The following is a 19,020-nucleotide window of genomic DNA, read 5'->3' on the forward strand; positions in this document are numbered from 1 at the left end:
AGATGGAGGAGCAGTGCTTGGTCTTTCTTGATCGGAATTCAAATCCGAATCATCACCAGCATCATGCAGCATCATGTTGAGAGACATCGTTGGGCGATTAAGTCCGGCAATAATAGAATCAAGTGGCGTATTCGTGAGAAGTTTCCCGATCAAGGTAATAACGAATGCGCGTTGCTGGTTGCAAACATTCGGGCGGAAGGAATTAGGAGATATCGTTACTCGACTGGCGGGGACGTAGCGGGGATACGAATGCGACGGTGTAACGGTTGTTGTGTTGATGTAAGCATTGAAGCTCCAAGATATATACGGGCGAAGCAGCAGCAGTGCGCTCGACTTTGATGAATGAAGGGTGTGTACAAAATGGACCGGGCTGATGGATACTGAATGAATGAGCTACAGTTCAATACTGCAGAGGCAGCTGAACAGACGGGTTGAGTCGGATGAGTTCGGTCGGTGGCAAAGATATAGAAGGAAACCGGGGATCCAAGAGAAGTAGGGTCTTGTTTCCCGGTACTTGGTAAGAAGTTTTAGGTGTAGATGGACCTTGTGCCGTGTTCCATTGGGTAAAGGCCATAAATTAATTGCCTGATTGCGGTTCCGAAGGGAGGAAAAGAATAAGTTCAAGATGGGGATGGGGATGGATGGCATGTTTAAGCTCATCAGGACTCAAAGGCGTGGGGAAAAGCAGTACTAGCACAACAAGTCCAACCCCAACCCCTGCAAGTGTTGGTGGGTGATTGCCGCCGGTCAGGTTCCGGTGCTGCAGGAGTACCTGGAATAGCAGGTTAGGTGGCACTCTATAGGTGACAGGTACCTACCGAACGCCTAGGAGACAACTAAAATCCTTGTACCGGCCGGGCATCCATCACTCCACAACGGCACCTACTCTGGTTCCAGGTGCAAACGTCAGTGCTCAAGTAAACATGAGACTAAGGGTCTAGGGTTTGTATCGGTTTGACAGTACAGAGGTACAGAGGTGTTGTTTGCTTGCTTGTAACAACTTGGCAATGTTGTATAATTTATTTCTTCTTGATGACAAATTTGCTTTGTACCAGTAACACAAGGGGGTTGAAACTGACATTCACCGACCGGCACATGTTTGTTTGCTCGTAGTATGTGGCTTGTTTCCTCCCTAAACCTTCACTCTCCCAGGGACTAGACCAATAGAGAGGCCTTCATTACATCACAATAGCCTTAGTACCTAGGGTCCTAGAGTGATAAGAAACTAACGTGCAGTCCTATGATGCAGAAGACTCAATATCTGACAGGTTGACTAACAATGTTTTGCCTTGATCATGTCATGCCAGCTTTATTACATTCATGGCCATTGGACATGATTGAGTTACGGAAAAGGCCGAAGATTGATCGATGGATGCAGATGCTGAAGGATGACACCACCTACCTACTGTGTGTAACCGTGAAACAGCATCCGCATATCTCCGGTTGTTTGTTTCCTCTTTACCCAAAAATCATTCACAAATAAATAAACTGGACAAAAGAATCTCAAGTCACAAGTTGAATTATTGACCTCCACGACGCTACCATCAGGGGATATTACCATGACAAAAACAAGACTATCTACATGTATAAGAAGAAAAAAACAAATTTCATGCACGAACCAATATCGCGTCCTAAAGTCTTCCTAATAAGTTCAAGCCTCAGCATCATCAGTTTTGCCGGCCCAGAACCAGTATCTAATATTCGTGTTAGTCATTCCGCAATACACCCAATTTGAAAGAGAGTCACTTACAGTGTTGCGTATTGAACCTCAAATTCAGAGGCCATGCCGTTGCATGTTGCAGGAGCACTGCCACCAGCTGTGGTAGTTCGGTACACCTCCTTGATGTCGTGAGTCGCACCCTTGATGGTAAAGAGTCTGAGCCAGGGCACAGCAGCCTCGCCAAGCTGACCCTTGGCTGAGAATGATGGCGCAGGAGCGCTGCTGTTCTTGGCACAGGGTGCCTCTCCAATAGTTTGCTCTGGTGTGCGGAGGTCGAAGAAAGGCACACCGTCGGCAGTGAAGTAGTGGTGGCCAGACTCGGGAAAAGAGGCAGGGCCAAGCTTGGCAGCATCTGTCAAGGGAAAGTGGACAGCCATGCCGGGGATGCGTTCAACAAGATCAGGGTACAAAGCAGCGGCGCAGCTGGCGTTGAAGAGAGTTGCCACAGCACCGGTAGCAACGGGTGCTGATGAAGGATTCTTGGTGTCACATGTATAGTTTTGCGTACCACGGCCGATAGCAACATGCTTGAGGTAAAGTCCCTTGGAAGGAGGAAGTAATTGACCATCTTTTTATATGTTAGCACTTGAGGAGACTGAAGCTGGGGCGAAGTGACATACCAAGAGCCATCTTGGCTTGTGAGAGATCACAGACGGGAGCTACATCGTATGCCTTGGCAGCCTTGACCTTTTCCGCAACGAGGTTGAAGTAACCAGACAATGATCCTAATGTGTCGATGGCAGATCGAGTATCGGTAATGGTGGGCTTGGGGAAGCTAGGTGCTGCAGAAGCAGTCACTGCCAAGACGGACGCGACGAATGTTGATAATTGCATCTTAAAGTGGTGTATATGTGTGTTTTGTTATGAGTTCGAAGGTGTATAGAGAGTATCGATATCGTTCCAGTCGTCAAGACGTTTGTCGTTACAGAGAAGTATAGCCCCAAGAAACAATAGAAACGTTTGTAGATGGTCGAACAAAAGCAAGACTTGAGATACTAAGATAGACGACTTAGGAAATAAGGAAATAATATATAAGGAAATAAAGAAAAAACAGAAAAAGGAAAAGAAGAACGCTCAGCGTCTTTCAATGGTAAACAGATGCAGAGAGATGGATCTTTTCCTGCCTCTTTCTTTTCTCTTCTCTTTTTTCATGTTGGACGAAGACCATCTCTTATTATACCAGCCTTCCCCTCTAGCCAAGGCCCTGTTACACGCGCCTGAGCGTATGGGCGGCAAGTAAGAGCAAATGACCATGATTGGATCATATGCCAAGATATGTATGTAAAAATAAAACACCGGCCGGGCCCTTGTTTCCCACGTTGAAGATGCAGCTTGGCTCATATGTGATGATCATTCAACGAGGTCCAATCATTAGGTTTCCGTATGTAGTCGCTGGGGTCGTGATTGGCCGAATGACAACTGTTTAAGCGCTTGTCTCGGGCGACGGCATATGGATCCACGGGCGTCAAGAGATTAACATGGGGACATGGAAATGGAAATGGCACGATAATGATAATTCCGTATTCTATAGATTTGCCATGCGGTAGAACATGCAAGCGAGAGAGATCTCGTTTGTTGGTTGATTGTTGAGAACCAAATACGATGAACGATCTTGATCTTGAAGCTTGGACCATTTGCTGGCATTCATGTCATGACTTACATGTTGATGAAGTGCATTTTATTTCATGTCAGCACTTTTTAACATTGATGATGTGCGGACAACTCAATCAATGGCTTTCCCCTCTCTTCTTAGTACTAAGGTATACACGAAAAAAATCAATATCACAGTAACCCTGGTATTTCGGTCACACTCCAACCTCTTCACTATAGTATCCGCCCATCTTCAATACAACCAGGGTCCCTTGATAGAACCCAAGATTCCAAGATCTCTCGGCGCCACTCGCGAACCAACCTCAGCCCAGCATCAAAACATTCAAGACCTGGCAAGAAACGAGAAACAAAGGTCCTCGGACATCGTAAATTGCATACAGGGTACTGCTAGATTTGTTTTGTGTGTACAAGACTCTGATTGGTCTGCCGGGCCATGGTTGTCTACGGGCCGCGATAAGCGGCCAGCGGCTGCAGAAAATAGCAACGAGCCCCGCGCAACGTCAAACAATCAAGCAAAAGAACCCCCGCCCTCTTAATTGGGACGGGCTATTTTTCGCTTTCGTTTCCCATCATTGACTTGCATCTCTAGACTAGTGGGACGAAAGGGCTGTCACATGTCTTGTTTATTTACTGTCAAGGTTGCTTAGGTGGATCATGATATGCTCTAATCCTATTCTACCTATACTAGACACACATATCCTATCCACGAATACCACCACTACCATTTATTCATCTTGGCATCCCGCTTACATGACACATCTCGCTTGTTTGCTTCAAAAATACACAAAATACATGTTCCCAGATATCTAATTACTCCACTACCGAGCCCCTTCTGGTGCAGGCTTGTACTGATAATGATACAGTCCCGTCTTCCGCGGACATTCCTTTTCGAGCTCTTGACCAAAACACTTCTAAAACAGGACAGCACATCGGCCTCTACTTGGCGGGATCTTTAGGCGCTCCGTCCATTGGACTGCCAAGTGAGCCCCCGGCCACTCCCGCTGCCGCTGCCGCTGCAGACTCGAGATGGGTTACCCGCTGGACATCCGACGAACTCATCCAGTACAAGCACATGAAGACCAGCAAATGAAGTGCCACGCAGTATGCTCCAAACAGGTTTCTACTGGTTCTTGAAGCAAGAACTGTACGAGTCAGCGAATAAACTGCCCGCTCTGGTAGACTCATCCGCTTGTAGGCTCGAGCAGATTCCCGCCCGCGGAAAGCTGCAAATGGAGAGATATTGGACTCGTATGCCTGCCGGTATCGATCCATGGCGATTCCAGGATTACCTGTTTCGCCAATCGACACCGTCGACGGGTTGGGGTTTGCGCCATACGCAGACGATGTTGCTGCTCCACCCCCTCGGTTGTATGTCGAGACGTATCTTGTCTTTTCATAGAGGTTTAGGTTATCCTTTTGCAGTGCTGCGACCTCCTGGCGCAGTTGTGACACTGTCCGGTGTGTGTTGGACAGTTCTTCCTCCAATTCACCGTTCTTCTTCTTGTAACGGTCGCGCTGGGCCGTGACCATTGGCAGCATGCCCGAGCCACCGCCGTAGACTCGCTCGCCAGGCTCGCCACCTCCCATTCGAGGATCCATACCACTGATGATCGATGATGTTGGAGAAATTCTACCACTCTTGCGTCCAACTGCTCGTGTGACATATGTTCCAGCAACGGATGCTCCGGACGGGAATGCATTGGCCCCCTCCTCCTGGATTGTCTCTAAATCAGTCTCCAACTTCTGGTTGAGCTTCTGAGACCGCTCCAATTCTGCGTTTGTTCTTGAGAGTTCTTCTTGAAGATCCTCCAGACGACTCTGTAAGTCGTTGTGCGAGACACGCAGAACTGTCAATTCATCGCCGAGCTTCTTGTTGCGTGCCAAGAGAAGTTTCTCCAGGGAGTTGCCCTCAGAATCCTTTGACTCGAGATGCTCTCGTACCTCATCGTCGTCACCTGTAGAGAACTCGATACTCTTCAAAACCTCGAGCTCTTGTTTTATCTCATCATAATCGCCCCACTTTTGCACCTTATTCTTCAATGTGTCCCTCTCTTCCTTTAGAGCATTCACCTCTCTTTCGATAGATCGTAGTTTGCCGTCCAAATCTCGCTTGAGGCCTTCTTTCTCCACGCGAGCAGCATCCAGTTTGCGAATCATAGATTGGTTCTCTGACCTGACGCGCATGTAACCTGGGTCGTCTTCAAGGTTTGTTTCAGGTTGCTGCTGGGCTGATGACTTGGCCTGCGCGAGCTCTAGACGCATCTGCTCGTTACGGGCTTCAATCTCAGCGAGACGAGCACTCGTACGATCCAAGTCGGAGTGAAGCATCTCAAGCTCGGCACTTGAGACCTGGTTGCGCTGGGTCTCTTGTTCTTCGCCATTCTTGCCCAATCGTTGGTTGACTTCATAGCTTGCACGCATCTCAGTCAACAGGCGCTCTTGCTTCTCGACCTTATCCTCCAGGCTCTTTTCCTTGGCCTCCCAATTGTCCGTCTTCTCGTCTAGGACAGCAGTCCATGATGTCTCAACTTCCTTGACACGTTTCTCGAGGTTCTCTTCTAAATCCTTTCGAGCTTTTCGCTCAGTCTGTAGCTTTGATTCGACATCCTCTAACTGAGTCGTGAGAGTTGTAACATTTTCTTGCAGGTGTTGGTTTTCTTCTGTTATTTTCGGTAAAGTATCCTCAGCAAGGAGCATCGAGTCGACCGAGGCCTCAAGGAGTGGGTATGGGTCGGGCGCATCGGAGAAAGAGGCATATGTCTGCAGAAAGGCCGAGTTGACAGACTTGGAATGGTTCGTGAGAAGATCGATGAAGGTCTGATAAGCTACAATATGGTTAGCTCAGTTTTTGATCGAAATGTTGCGCTATTCTTACATTTTAACAAGCCCTTGATTTCTGTCAACTTGGAAGAATCATCGAGTTTCCGGAACTCCTTCGTTTTTTGTGCCAGTTCTTTACGCTGAACAGTTGAGTCACGTTGATAGGCGACAATGTCGGAAGCAGTGTTATCTAGGTTCGAGACAAGAGTTGTGAGGTCGATTGCTATACAAAGTTAGTATCCAACCGTTATAGATTCTTGCTGGTAGCCGTACTCCTCCATGCTGAGATCGCATGTTGAAATTTGTTCTCTCCTTCAAAGGTTGGCGCAGGCGCAACGGGCTCAGGTGTGGATGCCAGAGCGGCTTCAACAGCTGCGTCGCTCATGGTAGGGGTATGGAGTTGTAGATCTTAGTCGGCGCAAAGGAGTGTATACAGCAGCCTCGGACGCCGCGAACGGATGGAAGCGAGTGTTTCGTAGTTGGTGCAGTTAGTAAGGTCGTCGGTACGACTTGTCGTTGCCGTGGTCAAGTTGAAGCCATGAGGGAATGCGAAGGGATGCGTATCTTGGGGCCAGTTTGCGTGGTGTGTCATCTAAGCTCATTGGCTACGTAAGCTGTCAGGCTGTTGACGCCAAGAATACAGGGGCAAGTCCTTGAACTGATCCCCCGCAGCCTTGCAGTTCAGTGAAGCACAGCCACTGACCAAACATGTCCATTAGGTACTACGTAGGCGCTGTACCCACTCAAGGTCGCATCAGCTTCCAGAGCTTCAGATCCGATGCATCCACTTACTGATGTCAACATTCCCATTCGAAAGTGTCCATACAGCCCAACTGATTGATATTCAGCCCACGATACATGACAGCAGACCAGGACTTGCGCTGCTCGCCCAGATGATGCTGTTGATAATAACGCCGCTATGACACCAGATGGCTCAGGCGATGGGCCTTCAATTATCAGCCCCGAGCTGACAGGCCGCGAGGTTGGCCCTTATGTTCTACGGACACTGTTGGATGAAGTGCCGCTCTCTGCGGATGGCTCCCAAGACGATATCAAGATCAACTGTGTAGACTACTTAGGTAGGTTTCTGCCAAATATTCAAAAATGTCTGGACCAATTGTTGACCTGTGAGCATTTAGATGCGAACTTATATGTTGGAACATCCGCTTCAGAGCTGCTCCATTTTGTCCAGATTCCTCCCGACCCGAACGATCGATCCGGCCAGCCCGTTTATATCCTTGCGTCCCGGCTATGCCCTCAATATGTCGAGACGCCAGGAACTCCGAATTCGCGACCGGGTGTACAGCAAATCTTACTATTACCGCGCGTCGGAAAAGCATGTATCTTGTGTAACTGGACTGTCACTTTCTACTCTCTACCAGAGCTCAGCCCTGTCTTTGGCACGACGCTGGTCAAGAACTGTAGCTGGATAGGCGGCATTGACCTCAACGAGCCCCTGCTTGACAATGATGGCCCAGAAAGAAGTGGAGGCGTCACTATCCTGCTTTCTTTAATGCGCAAGATTCAGGCAGTGCGCGTAGGGGAAGATGCTCGTGTCACAAAGGTAGGCATCAATATGGTTTGGGGGCTTGATCTATGTTAACGGTTTCCAGAAAATTGACTTCTCGGGAAGCACTTTATCAGTGCGCAGAGACTCAATCGCGTGTGTAGCGGATTCCAAATCCTATGCGCTCATTGACGTGGAGCAGCAACTGAAGATTCCTTTGATGAGCATCTCGTCCTTGGAGGAGACTACTTCACCTAGTGAGATTGGACACGCTCAGAGTATTGGAACAGACACAACAAGTGGGCTGCTTCGGAGCTCTTCTTCGACTGGAAACCGAACTGCCAGTGAAGCCCCAAGCCATAGCCGAAGTACTAGCCTGGGAGGTTCGATATTGGACAGCATTCGTCGACAAGACCGTGGCAATGAAAGTGATGATTTTCTTGGTCGCCACCCTTCGCCACAACTGTCGTCTAGCCCGAGGCCCTCTATGGAGAGAGCCTCAACTCCAAACCCGGCACTAGATAAACCTTTACCAGCTGCGCCATCACGCTCAGGCACCCCCTCTCAAACAGCGAATCCTAGACCCAAGCCTGGCGCGGTCTTTTTGAAGCCTCATATCACCTCACCAACCCCTGATGAGTTCTTGCTCGTTACTGGAACCGACCCTTTGGAACCGGGAATCGGCATGTTCGTCAATCTAGACGGCGACCCTACGCGACCTACCCTTGAATTTACTAGGTATCCTCGGGAGGTTGTTGTAGACAGCCCAATTTCGGATTCTGACTCATCGCAACCGTCCCTGGGGCAGCAGGAGGAGGGCTATGTTTTAGCATCGTTGACTAAAGAGGTCAACGGTGCCTTGAAGCATGGTCTTGAAATTCAACGATTTGATGCTGGCTCAGATGTAAACCCACAGAGGTACTGGTTGACAGCTAAAGAAGTTGGTCAGGATGGGGTTTATGGCATTCGCTCACTTGCTGGAACTGAAGAAACACGTTTCGAGGAAATTGTCCAGAAGCTTTCTCAAAGACGATACACACCTTTCTCTGTTTCCGCCTCCCCAGGCACACCTGATCCTTCATCTGCAGGCAAGACCTCAGATTCAAGGACTGCTTTATCGATAGAACATATGTCGAAAGAGAAGGAGCTCTTTGACAGAAATATTGACTCGCAGGATGAAGAGTCACTCCCAGAAGAATGGGAGGCAAATCGTAACGCAGAAGGAGAAGAGTTTGCTCGCCAACTTGCCAAGGCACATGCTAATTTGGCAGTCTGGAGTGGCAGCCGTATATGGTGGGCTATCCGCAATCCCATCCTGATACAGCTCGATGCTGCTTTGGAAGCAGCCTGCGCGGGTGACGTTTTCAATCCCGCTGAGCTAGACAGACAAGCAATATTTACCACTATCAACTCCATCAGGGGCCGAGACCCACAGACAGAGTTGGAGTTTATGACTTATGGATATATACGGCAAAAGGCAGGCATTCTGCTCTTGACGAACTTATTAAAAGCGCCTGAAGACAGACAGTTCACAGAGAAAGAAGTAAAGGCGCTTGAAGAAGTCTTAGTCGAAAGTGGCCTAGACCCAAGAGTAGTGCTATCGTTGATTCCAAGCGTTCGCAACGAGATCATTGAAGGGTCGCGTGGTATTTGGATATATGGTGGCGTAAGAAGAACTGCCGATGCCTACCTCCGAAGTAGAGAATTCCAGATGACTTCAAAGGATGGTGTTGGGACACTGGAGCCAAGGACAATGCACTTTCTTCGGAGGTTTCTCGGTACCTGGCGGAAGAGAAAAGGCTTTGGTAGTGTTGCCGATGAGCGAGAGGTGTTCCACACTGTCGACGCTGCTCTCCTCCTTGTTCTTCTTGAAATCGATCAGCACTCTCCTAAGGGGTTGGGCAAAGGGGGTGTTGTGCGATCAGAGCTTTACGAAATTGTGGACAAGGGTGTTGACTGTTTCGACCGCGCAGTCGGTCTACTCGAAACGTATCACCGTCTCTTCGTGCTGAGTCGATTGTATCAGAGCCGCAAGCTTGCAGGCGATGTGCTAGCTACTTGGAGGCGTATCATTGAGGGCGAGCAAGACGTAGGACAAGAGCTTCGCGAAGGCGAGCAGCGTGTTCGTGAGTATCTAACAAAGATTAGCAGCCAGGCCCTTGTTCAAGAATACGGAGTCTGGTTAGCAAATCGCAACCCAAAACTTGGCGTTGAAGTCTTTGCGGAAGACAAGGGACGCGCGCCCAAATTCGAGCCAGCACAAGCCGTTGCGATCTTGCGAAAGGAGGCACCTGGCGCAGTCAAATACTATCTAGAGCACTTGGTCTTTGGCAAGGGGCACACGACTTATATAAACGATCTGATGGCATACTACCTAGATGTGGTTGTCCACGATCTGGAGTCCTCTGAAGAAAGTCGAACCATCGTCAGGGCGACTTATGCAGCGTATCGAGCGCTGCAAGCTCCTAAACCTGCATACAGCCATTTTCTTCGGGATAATGCCCCGCCTGACAACGAGGTCTGGCACAGTCGTTTGAGGCTACTTCAATTACTGGGCGAAGCAAACGATTATGATGCAGCAGCAATAAGAGATCGAATTTCTACTCTGCCGGATGATCTTCTCGTACCTGAGACCATCATTCTCGCCGGTCGGGAACGTAAACACAACGATGCCCTTCGTCTCCTCATACACAACTTGGGTGACTACGATACCGCTGTTTCGTATTGTCTTCGAGGGGGTGCTGGTACGACAGGTGCAGCCCCGTCTGAGCGACCCTCGTTTGAGGAGCAGCGTCGTTTGTTCGGCGTCGTCTTTCAAGAGTTTCTCTCCCTCGAGGATATCAGTGACCGTGTCGAACAAACCGGTGCTCTCCTCGAGCGCTTCGGTGGATGGTTTGAGATCGACGATGTGCTTGGCCGTATTCCTGACGATTGGTCTGTCGATATTGTTGCAGGGTTCCTCGTTGGGGCACTCAAGCGTCTTGTTGGCGAGAGGCACGAAGCCATGCTCACATGCGCGCTTAGCGGAGCACAGAACTTACGTGTGAACTACGATTTGGTTGTCAAGGTGGAAGAGAAGGGGCCAAGCATTGAAGCCCCGAACTAATCCTACGGATATGCAGGCTGACCTGTTAGTTGTATAAGAGGAGGATTCATAGCGAGCTTATCTACTAAGAATACATATAAAGTAATTCAAGGACTACCTATCTATTTTCCATCTTGTGACATCAAACGCCTGCCTTTGTTCTACAATGCTTGAGAATCGCTCTCATCTATCTCATGAAGCCCTTTTCGCCAACATTCAGTATCTCCGGGTGTTATTCCCAACTCCGATGGCGTCTATCTTTGTACAATCTTACGCCCCCTCGTGAAGGCGTTACTCCGCCTCGTCTTGCGGGCGGTATACAGACCGCCCGAAGAACAGAGCCAATCAGTGGATTATCGAGGACGGAACTAGGAACAAGTGTCTTGCTTCGCCACGATACCATACAGCTATGAGTGGTTGGGTGAAATCGTTGTGGTCTATAAAGACTCTTCTCTCCCCGTCTGATCAGAGGAGCTCCTTGACTTTTAACGGCAAGTGATAACAAATTCACTATGTCGAGATCCACTTCAACGAAGCGACGACGAGCCACCTCTTTCGAACCGTAATATCGTCGTCTCGCTCAATATCCCACGGTCTCTCCTCACCATTGCAGTCCCTCTCCCACATTCTCTCGACCTCGAGTCCGACCTCCTTGAGAGCCGCCGCATCGTAAAATCCGCTCATCTTCTGTCGGCCCGTGTGGAAACCTGCGACGACCCAGCATCGGGCTTCGGGTGTACGCTTAAGGAAGTGGGAGATGGATCGGTGCAAGTTGGCGTGCTGCCATGGCATCCATAGGCAATCGGCAGCAATGATGCGGTCGAAAGAGTGCTTACCTGAAACGCTCAAGGGGTCATCGAGCTCACCCCAGGAGTGACCGTGGACGGATACCCCAGAAGAAGGGGTTGTTTCGGCAGAGGCGGGTGAGAATGAGGGTTGGATGTTGCGCTCGACATTTGTGCGAAGGGTTTTGAGGACAGGCTCAGCTGGGTAATCCGTAACGACGACACGTTTTGCGCCCAGAAGACCTCCCATAATACTCGGCAACGCGGTTCCAGCTCCGAGTTCTATAATTTCAAGTCCCTTTACATCGAACGATATGCTGTCCTGGGCCTCGCGAGGCTTCTCTAGCGGGATGTTCAATGAGTCGGCTTCGATAAACTCGGCAAGCAGAAGAGAAGCGTTCCAAAGGTAGTGTGAGAACAACTTGCGGTCATCCTCCTTTACAGGGTCGGCAAGATCGATAACAAGAGGCTTGGGAAGATGAGGCGAGGCATAAGAGAGATTGTGTTCAGCGTCGCCATGTTGGTTTGTAATGTCGTCGGGGAAGATGACACCCAGGGCGGTTGAAAGGTAATCTTCAGGGGTATCGGCCTCGCCGTTGACGGAGATGCGCCAGGTGAGAGACATCGTTTATCTTGATTTATTCCCAATGCGATATCGACTTCAAGTTTTTTTTTTTTTTTTTTTTAGACTTTGGTGAAGATGCCCAACTGACTCAAACGTGCCCGGACTCTGTTTATCTGATAGATCACTCGATCTTATTGCAACAAAGACGAAAGGATGAATATGTTGTTCTCTTGAAGAGTTAAATTTTAAGAAATTTTGTTTTAAATATAAGAGATAGCGGCCACTGAAAGATATAACGGAAGGAGTGACTGTCTGCAACTGCAACGGGAACTTGATGGTGGGGGAGGGGCGTTATCAAAATTTGCCAATCCCGACCGCTTTCGATGGGGACTGACCTGGCTATCAACAAGCAATACTAGTTTCTCTTGGACCATTCTAACAAACGAGATATCCAAATACATATAACAAATACAAACAAGACTTTTCATCTTTGTCTCTGCTCCAGTGCTAAGTTCCTACAGAGTTGGAGTTGTCTGCACAAGACCAAGAACGACCACCTCCTTTCTTACCAGACTCGATAACTCCAATGACAGAACCATATGTTCCAGCAATCATCAAGAATGTTCCTGAAACAATGACAAATACACTCCACGCAACCATGAGAATCCATCGTAGAGACTTTTCCTGCTTGCCCTTGCGCCAATTGTCGTACAGCCAGAAGCAACCATACGGTTGGAATGCCTGAAGAGTACCAAGCAGAGCTCCAACAAGGGAAACAAGACTTCCAAAGACCGGGATGGCACTTGCTATGATGTATGCGAACAAAGCAGTGCCGAAAATCATGCTCAGCCATGTGGCCCAATGGGTAAAGGTGTTTGCTGTGAGATGCTCTGAGCCTCGAAGGATTCGAACGAATGCATACTTTCCAGTCACCTATAAAACGAGTATATAAGTACTTTATCCATCAGAAGAAACACTGCATAGGAGAGACTCACATGAGTGTTGATAGTCGCACCAACGATAAGCCCTGGTAGAGCAAGACCATAAGCAGCTTTCTTGATAGTCTTACCAGCCGAGCCCAGAGCAGGCGTCGCAACATAAGAGCCACAGAAGTAGTAGATTATAATTCCGACAGACAGGTATGTAGCAGTTGCGACAGCCTGGCAGAGGAGCATCGCCTTCGTGTAGTGGCGAGGCTCGCGCATTTCGGCTGCGATTGGGAAGAAAAGGGGCGTGCCGGCATACGCAAAGACAATGGTCGAAAGCGCAGCCATGGCATCGATGAAGGTTGGTTTACCGACAAGTTTCCAGTCTGACATCCACTTCTCGTCCGTGTCGATCTTGGGTGCAGCAGAGGGTCGGCCTTGGACGCTGACAGCGATGGTAACGAGGTAGACTAGAGGGTTCGTCAGTATTACTTGGCTTCTATACAGACGTGCAAGGGGTAGAGTAGTAAGAAACGAACCAGCAATCAGAAGAGGAATGAGTCCAGCCCAAGCCAACCAACTCATTCGACCCAGTGTACGAATACTGGCACACAAGAAGACGATGATAGCTGCTATCGCAACAAAGGTAGCAGTGCAAGTTCCATGGTCTGACAAAGCATTGAAGCTAATGGAAATACCAAGAATACCAGACGCAATTGCGAAGATGGTAACTTGTTATTGTCAGCAAAAGCGTCTCAGTTATGGGCAGTCATTCACTTACACAAGGCGAAACTAATACCGAGAAACTCTCGCCCAATTCGCCCAAACAAGATACCACCTGCATCGCCAATATCGTAAACCTCACGATGGTTCAGTTTAAAAGTACCAATCACATAGTTGGACCATGTTGTGATGCCTCCAATGAGGAGAAGGCAAATGACGCCAGGAATGATTCCGAGGGTGTGGAAGGCCGATGGTATGGATAAAATGCCTAGGCCAATCTGGGTCTTCATCATCAAAGCAGATGTTCCTAGCCATCCAACCTGTTCATGTTAGCATCCACCAGCGTCACATAACACAATACGATGTGCTTACATTGCGATAGTTGGGACCATCTCCTGTGATGTCACCAAAGACAGCATCGTGAGATATAGGGGCGTCAATGACATGGACTTCGACATCTTGAGGATCAGTAGGGACCGAAGCCAAACCCTCGTGCTCGTGCTTGGTTGCTTGATTGCTGTTCATCATCTTAATGATTATTGAAGAGAAAGAGGAGAGTTATGCATGTTGGACATAAAGACGCTGCTAAAATACTGGTGTTTATAAGTTCTCAAGCCTGCCAGCCTCTGTATTCGGGCCTTTCCACTATGTGATTCTTTTCTCAACAAACCCCCTTGTGATGTCTTTTAAACTTTCCTTATCTTTAGATGGCTTGCGAATCAGAAGGTGAACGCAGCATCATAGATTTGCATATCAGATCTTTTGGTTATACCACAGTAGGCTGAATGATTCACTAGGTACGCCTTGCCGATGCCCATTAACAGTGCCAGATATTGGACAGTATTGTAGAGGCGGGCTGCATTGTTACGAAACAAAGGAGGCCGATTGTAGATCATGTTTATAAGTAGGTTTTGTCTTATCAATCTTAGATAGACGGTGAATGACTCCAACTCAATTGTAGTTTTGATAATTCAACAAGGTTATATTGAACTTAATAGGCATGACCAATAACGGGCTATTCTCGCGACATTGTTGCCTTCAGTTGTGATAAATGAGACGTCATTACCGCAACGCCATATTAACATAAATAATTGTAATAGATACGTTGTCGGATCGAGTCATCAGCTGATATGTAAAGTTTGTTATCTGGTTGAGTGTGCAAACTATAGATAAATAGATCCAGCGTACATCCCTCAGAGCATCCCAGTTATCGTACATTGTTTCAACAAAAACAGCAAACACCAATCATGAAGAGCCAAACGAGTGCTTGAAAAATATACATATTAGGACAGTGTCCTTTGGACTAAGTAATGCTATCAAGATCATCCATTATTGTCATTAGCCATCAAGGGGTAAGGTTCCAGTCCAAAACCCAGATAAAAACAACGAGTAAAAACACATGGGTATCGTCAACTCCACGGCGCAAACATAGGCCCAACCAATTCCGTTCCCTTTCCTTTGATCACCACCCGTTCCATGATTACCATCCCAATCCTGTCTCGTCATGAACAACCTATCCGTAAAATAAATATGAGGATGGTCCTTGTTCTAATACAATCCGCTTACGCCGTGCCTGAAATGCTTTTTTTGTTCGACATGTTTTGTCCGTATACATAAGTAGAGGGGTTGTCGTAGTGTTTATTACAGAGTGGTGTTGGTGTTGTTTGCAAGCATTTGCTGCATCTCCTTGAGCTGCTCGGGGGTGGGGTCATCGGAAATCCAAGGGCCCTTCTCCTCCTCAGTAGCTCCGTGGAAGCCAGCAGCTCGGTTCAGAGTCTGAACATCGAGGTCGGTGACATAGGACTTGCCGTCAGACAGCTTGATGCGGACCTCGTGATCAGTGGAGAGCATCATGTCGTCCTTGGCAAGGCGTCGAGGACCATCAAAGACAGCCACGACACGCTTCTTCATGGTCATCTGACCCTTGTCGAATCCCCATGAAGAAGGGTAATCGCGACGGTTCTTGCGGCTGCGTGACTTGGTTCCCAAAGCAACACCGCCACGGGAGTGAGTAACACCCCGAGACTTCTGGACACCGTTGACGGGATTTCCCTTTCTCTTGGTAGAGGGGGAAGTGTTGCCCTTGGGTGAGCTCTCAACATCCTCGTCACCACTGTCGTCGTCTTCGTGCTTGGTCATGATGATATCGGTGGTGGTAGGGAGGTTGTTCTTCTCAAGAGTCTGGTGAACATCCTTATCGTTCTCGACCTCAGCGAGGCGCTTAGCATTGATGGCCTCGGAAGGGTCTTCTTGCTGCACAATGCGAAGTACACAGTCGTCAAGATGCTCGTAGAAGTCCTGGGCGTTGGAGAAGGTCTGGGAGCAAGTGCTACACTTGCCAGTAGCATCAGGAGCATAACCAGAGAGCTTCTTGGTGGCATTGGCATTGGCAGACGACTTCTTCCTGCTGTTGGGAGGTGTCTGCTCAACACCGTGGACAGCAGTCAAGTGACGCTTGAAGACGTCGGCGCGGTTGAAAGACTTCTCCGCGGCCGATCCAGAGCCTGGGCAGAAACCGCAGACCATTGTGCCCTTGTAATGTGTGAGAGTGTGGCGGTTCTTGTCATACTTGCGAGCGAAACCTTTAGTGTGGTACTCGCAAGTCTGAATCGGACACTTCTCGGGGCGCTCATTCTGATGAGTGAGCATGTGAGCCTTGAGATCCTTGAATGTCTTGCCACAATCAGGCCAAGTGCATCTCTGCTTCTCCTTGGACTCATCACTGCTGTACTCGCCTGGTGTTGGTGGAACGAATTGGCTGATACTTGGGGCGCGAATGTGAGTTTGGTTGTCCATTGGCGCACAGTAGGGGCTGCTGGAAAATGTGGATTGGAAGTTGCTGGCCTGGAGAAATGGTGAAGAACTATTGGTCCTCATCATGTGAGGTTGGGGCGAGGAGGAAGAGACAGAAGCAGAAGGTGATGCGGGATATGTGTGGTGGTTGTGTTGTTGATAGTGGGTGTCATAGGAGGGAATGCCCATAGGACGAGTAAGCTCTGGGTGGATGAGAGAAGGGTCTATCATGGTAGAACAGGTTAGCGGTCAGCTCAAGGAGTGAAGCAGAAACAAAACAGTGGAGTTGAAGGTCAAGATGTATGTACAGTATGCGATTGCGACACACAGGCGGACAGGACAGTCGAGGCAGCAGAGCTAAGCCCAAGATGGGTTTGCAGCTAGCCACTGCCGAAGACAAGAAGGAAAGGTCGCCAATCGTTTGATAGCGGAGAAGTGACATCAAGCGCCAATCGGGATGACAGATGGCATGTCTCAGTTGACGGGAAAGCTCGAGGGGAACTAAAGAATGGCTTGGAGGGAAGAAGGGATGACATGGAAAAAAGAAAATAAACGAATAAAAGAGGCAGCTCAAAATGAGGATCGACGAGCACTACCCAAGAGCCGAGCCGATGGTATCTCGTTGAATAGCAAACAACTTGATCATAGATTGAAGCTGCTGCATGACAGGGCAGGGGTTCGCAAACACTAGCATATGGTAGTGGTGGGGGAAGAGGCCTCAGACCCCTCGGACTGGGGCTCAGTCTCTAGTCTCTGTTCTTCTACCAATACCATTGCGAGACCCAAGGGGGATGGGAAGAAAAGGGGATCGCCGAAGCTCGAAGCGAGTATCCGTTCGTGTTGTAAGAAATACACAGAAATAGCAATTTTGAACTTACCAACAAAGGCCTTGGCCGTGGGAAAGTCGAAGCTAAGCTCCTCCATTCCCGAACCAGGGAACGATGCAAAATCAGATACCATGTAATCGTTGCCCACAATTGTAGGCTGGAGACCGAGGCCCTGAGGAGCCCACTCGGGCATTGCACCCATTTGGCCGTGATGAGATTGGGGAGATCCAATGGCTGAAGAAGCTGTTGATGGAGCCGAGGCAGTTGAAAGACTGGACGAGGGTAGTCTCATATCGGGGGACTCATCGGTGTACATGCTCGGTGACGCGCGGCTGTTGAGCATGTAGTTTGGTGCCTCGGCGTACAGAGAGGGCTCGACAAAGCCCATTGAAGAAGAATAGGCATCCGGGCTGGCGTTCTGGTGCTGGAAACCGAAGGCATCGGCTGGGATGCTCACATCCATGGGGCCTGAAGTGAAGATGACGCTGGAGTCGGCATATCGAGCATAGTCCTCGACGTCAGGTTGAGAATGGAACATGGCGAAGGACGTATCTGACAAGGCTGTCATGATGTCTTTGTGTAAAATGTGAGAGGTAGATATGACTGGAGATATGGAGAATTGTATGTCGGCAGGACGAAGCTTGTACTTGTAGCTGGAAATCTCAGAGTGCAACCACGTCTATCTATAACACCAGATATGTCAGGGCCGGGGGCTTTAACTCAAGTGAAGCGTTGCGAAAGCGGAGGGGAAATGTTTCTAGTTCTTCGGAACCCAAAGAATGAGCGTTCGTAGGCTGGGGAAAGCTTACCTGCACTTTGCATTCCAGGAAGGGAGTGAAGCTTGTTGTGAATCAAAGTCTCGCAGGGTCTGAGATGTTTCTGGTGAATGTGGATTTAGACACGGTAAAGGATCCTCTTTTGGTCGACTTTCCGGGGACTCGTCAGTTGTCTCAATGATGGATGATGTTTGAGTGATGGGAATGCCGAATTGTGAGTTGTTTCAAGGTGAAGATGAAGATGAAGATGAAGATGAAGATGAAGATGAAGATGAAGATGAAGATGAAGATGAAGATGAAGATGAAGATGAAGATGAAGATGAAGATGAAGATGAAGATGAAGATGAAGATGAAGATGAAGATGTGTAGATGAGAGGAGGAACAGATGCAAAGTTGGAATATGCAGGAACCACTTGTTGATCGAGTCGTCTCTTGGTAGTTGGATAGAGGGAGACGATGTTCTTTAAAAGAAACACTAAGTGGCCTTGAATAAGGTTGTCGTTGTTAAGTGACGAACTCTTAGACCAGTCCCGAGGAAAGGGTTGGGGGCTGCCAACGTAGATATAGTCAAGGCACCGACTACACTAAGCAGAGACTACTCTGCACCTGCATTCGGGGCCCGTCCGTGGTTTCTCCAGTTGATTGACAGGATGGATACAAGCTCGAGGAGAGGCTGCTGGGGAGAGGAACCCCCCATGCACAGCGGTACGTAGAGCCTGCAGAAACGCACAGTGCAGTGCCCGGGTTGCCTTGCCTTACCATGGCTTGCCTACCTGTAGGGCCTAGTTAGGGCCCAGCAATTGAAGCCAAGCAAGTGTTGGGCCAGCGGACACGGGGAGGAGAGGTTCAAGGAGATGATTGATCAAACTACCTTGGCAGCTC

The 19,020-nt window shown here is 48.9% G+C and overlaps 6 protein-coding genes across 6 annotated transcripts; 1 reads left to right on the forward strand and 5 right to left on the reverse strand.

The window, feature by feature from the left end:
• Positions 1-1,431: 1,431 nt before the first annotated feature.
• FGSG_01872 (uncharacterized protein) lies at positions 1,432-2,832 on the reverse strand. Its single transcript, XM_011319420.1, has 3 exons — positions 2,341-2,832; positions 1,751-2,288; positions 1,432-1,694 (listed from the first exon to the last, which is right to left on the reverse strand). The coding sequence occupies exons 1-3, from the start codon at positions 2,552-2,554 to the stop codon at positions 1,652-1,654; spliced, it is 795 nt and encodes a 264-aa protein (XP_011317722.1). The 5' UTR covers positions 2,555-2,832; the 3' UTR covers positions 1,432-1,651.
• Positions 2,833-4,267: 1,435 nt separating this feature from the next.
• On the reverse strand, positions 4,268-6,536 carry FGSG_01873 (uncharacterized protein; the record flags this gene model as incomplete). The annotated part of the gene is made up of 3 exons (XM_011319421.1): positions 4,268-6,156; positions 6,207-6,374; positions 6,425-6,536. 3 exons carry the CDS (start codon positions 6,534-6,536, stop codon positions 4,268-4,270), a joined length of 2,169 nt encoding a protein of 722 aa, XP_011317723.1.
• Positions 6,537-7,070: 534 nt separating this feature from the next.
• On the forward strand, positions 7,071-10,764 carry FGSG_01874 (uncharacterized protein; the record flags this gene model as incomplete). Its single annotated transcript, XM_011319422.1, has 3 exons — positions 7,071-7,230; positions 7,291-7,715; positions 7,765-10,764. 3 exons carry the CDS (start codon positions 7,071-7,073, stop codon positions 10,762-10,764), a joined length of 3,585 nt encoding a protein of 1,194 aa, XP_011317724.1.
• Positions 10,765-10,821: 57 nt separating this feature from the next.
• FGSG_01875 (uncharacterized protein) lies at positions 10,822-12,153 on the reverse strand (the record flags this gene model as incomplete). The annotated part of the gene is made up of 1 exon (XM_011319423.1): positions 10,822-12,153. One exon carries the CDS (start codon positions 12,151-12,153, stop codon positions 11,254-11,256), a length of 900 nt encoding a protein of 299 aa, XP_011317725.1. The 3' UTR covers positions 10,822-11,253.
• A 447-nt stretch (positions 12,154-12,600) lies between these two features.
• FGSG_01876 (uncharacterized protein) lies at positions 12,601-14,270 on the reverse strand (the record flags this gene model as incomplete). The annotated part of the gene is made up of 5 exons (XM_011319424.1): positions 12,601-13,026; positions 13,089-13,489; positions 13,559-13,750; positions 13,801-14,062; positions 14,115-14,270. The coding sequence occupies 5 exons, from the start codon at positions 14,268-14,270 to the stop codon at positions 12,601-12,603; spliced, it is 1,437 nt and encodes a 478-aa protein (XP_011317726.1).
• A 779-nt stretch (positions 14,271-15,049) lies between these two features.
• Positions 15,050-17,930, reverse strand: FGSG_01877 (uncharacterized protein; the record flags this gene model as incomplete). The annotated part of the gene is made up of 2 exons (XM_011319425.1): positions 15,050-16,759; positions 17,414-17,930. The coding sequence occupies 2 exons, from the start codon at positions 17,928-17,930 to the stop codon at positions 15,384-15,386; spliced, it is 1,893 nt and encodes a 630-aa protein (XP_011317727.1). The 3' UTR covers positions 15,050-15,383.
• Between the last annotated feature and the right edge of the window lie 1,090 nt (positions 17,931-19,020).

Source organism: Fusarium graminearum, chromosome 1, assembly GCF_000240135.3.
Source record: "Fusarium graminearum PH-1 chromosome 1, whole genome shotgun sequence".
Lineage (NCBI taxonomy): Eukaryota > Fungi > Ascomycota > Sordariomycetes > Hypocreales > Nectriaceae > Fusarium > Fusarium graminearum.

What these genes read in the sequence shown, in the direction of transcription:
- FGSG_01872 (XM_011319420.1), bottom strand. Translation starts at nt 2,554, where the DNA reads ATGCAATTATCAACATTCGTCGCGTCCGTCTTGGCAGTGACTGCTTCT. An exon ending in ACAAGCCAAGATGGCTCTTG is followed by an intron (nt 2,289 to 2,340) that starts GTATGTCACTTC and finishes ACATATAAAAAG; the next exon opens with ATGGTCAATTACTTCCTCCT. An exon ending in GAGGTTCAATACGCAACACT is followed by an intron (nt 1,695 to 1,750) that starts GTAAGTGACTCT and finishes CACGAATATTAG; the next exon opens with ATACTGGTTCTGGGCCGGCA.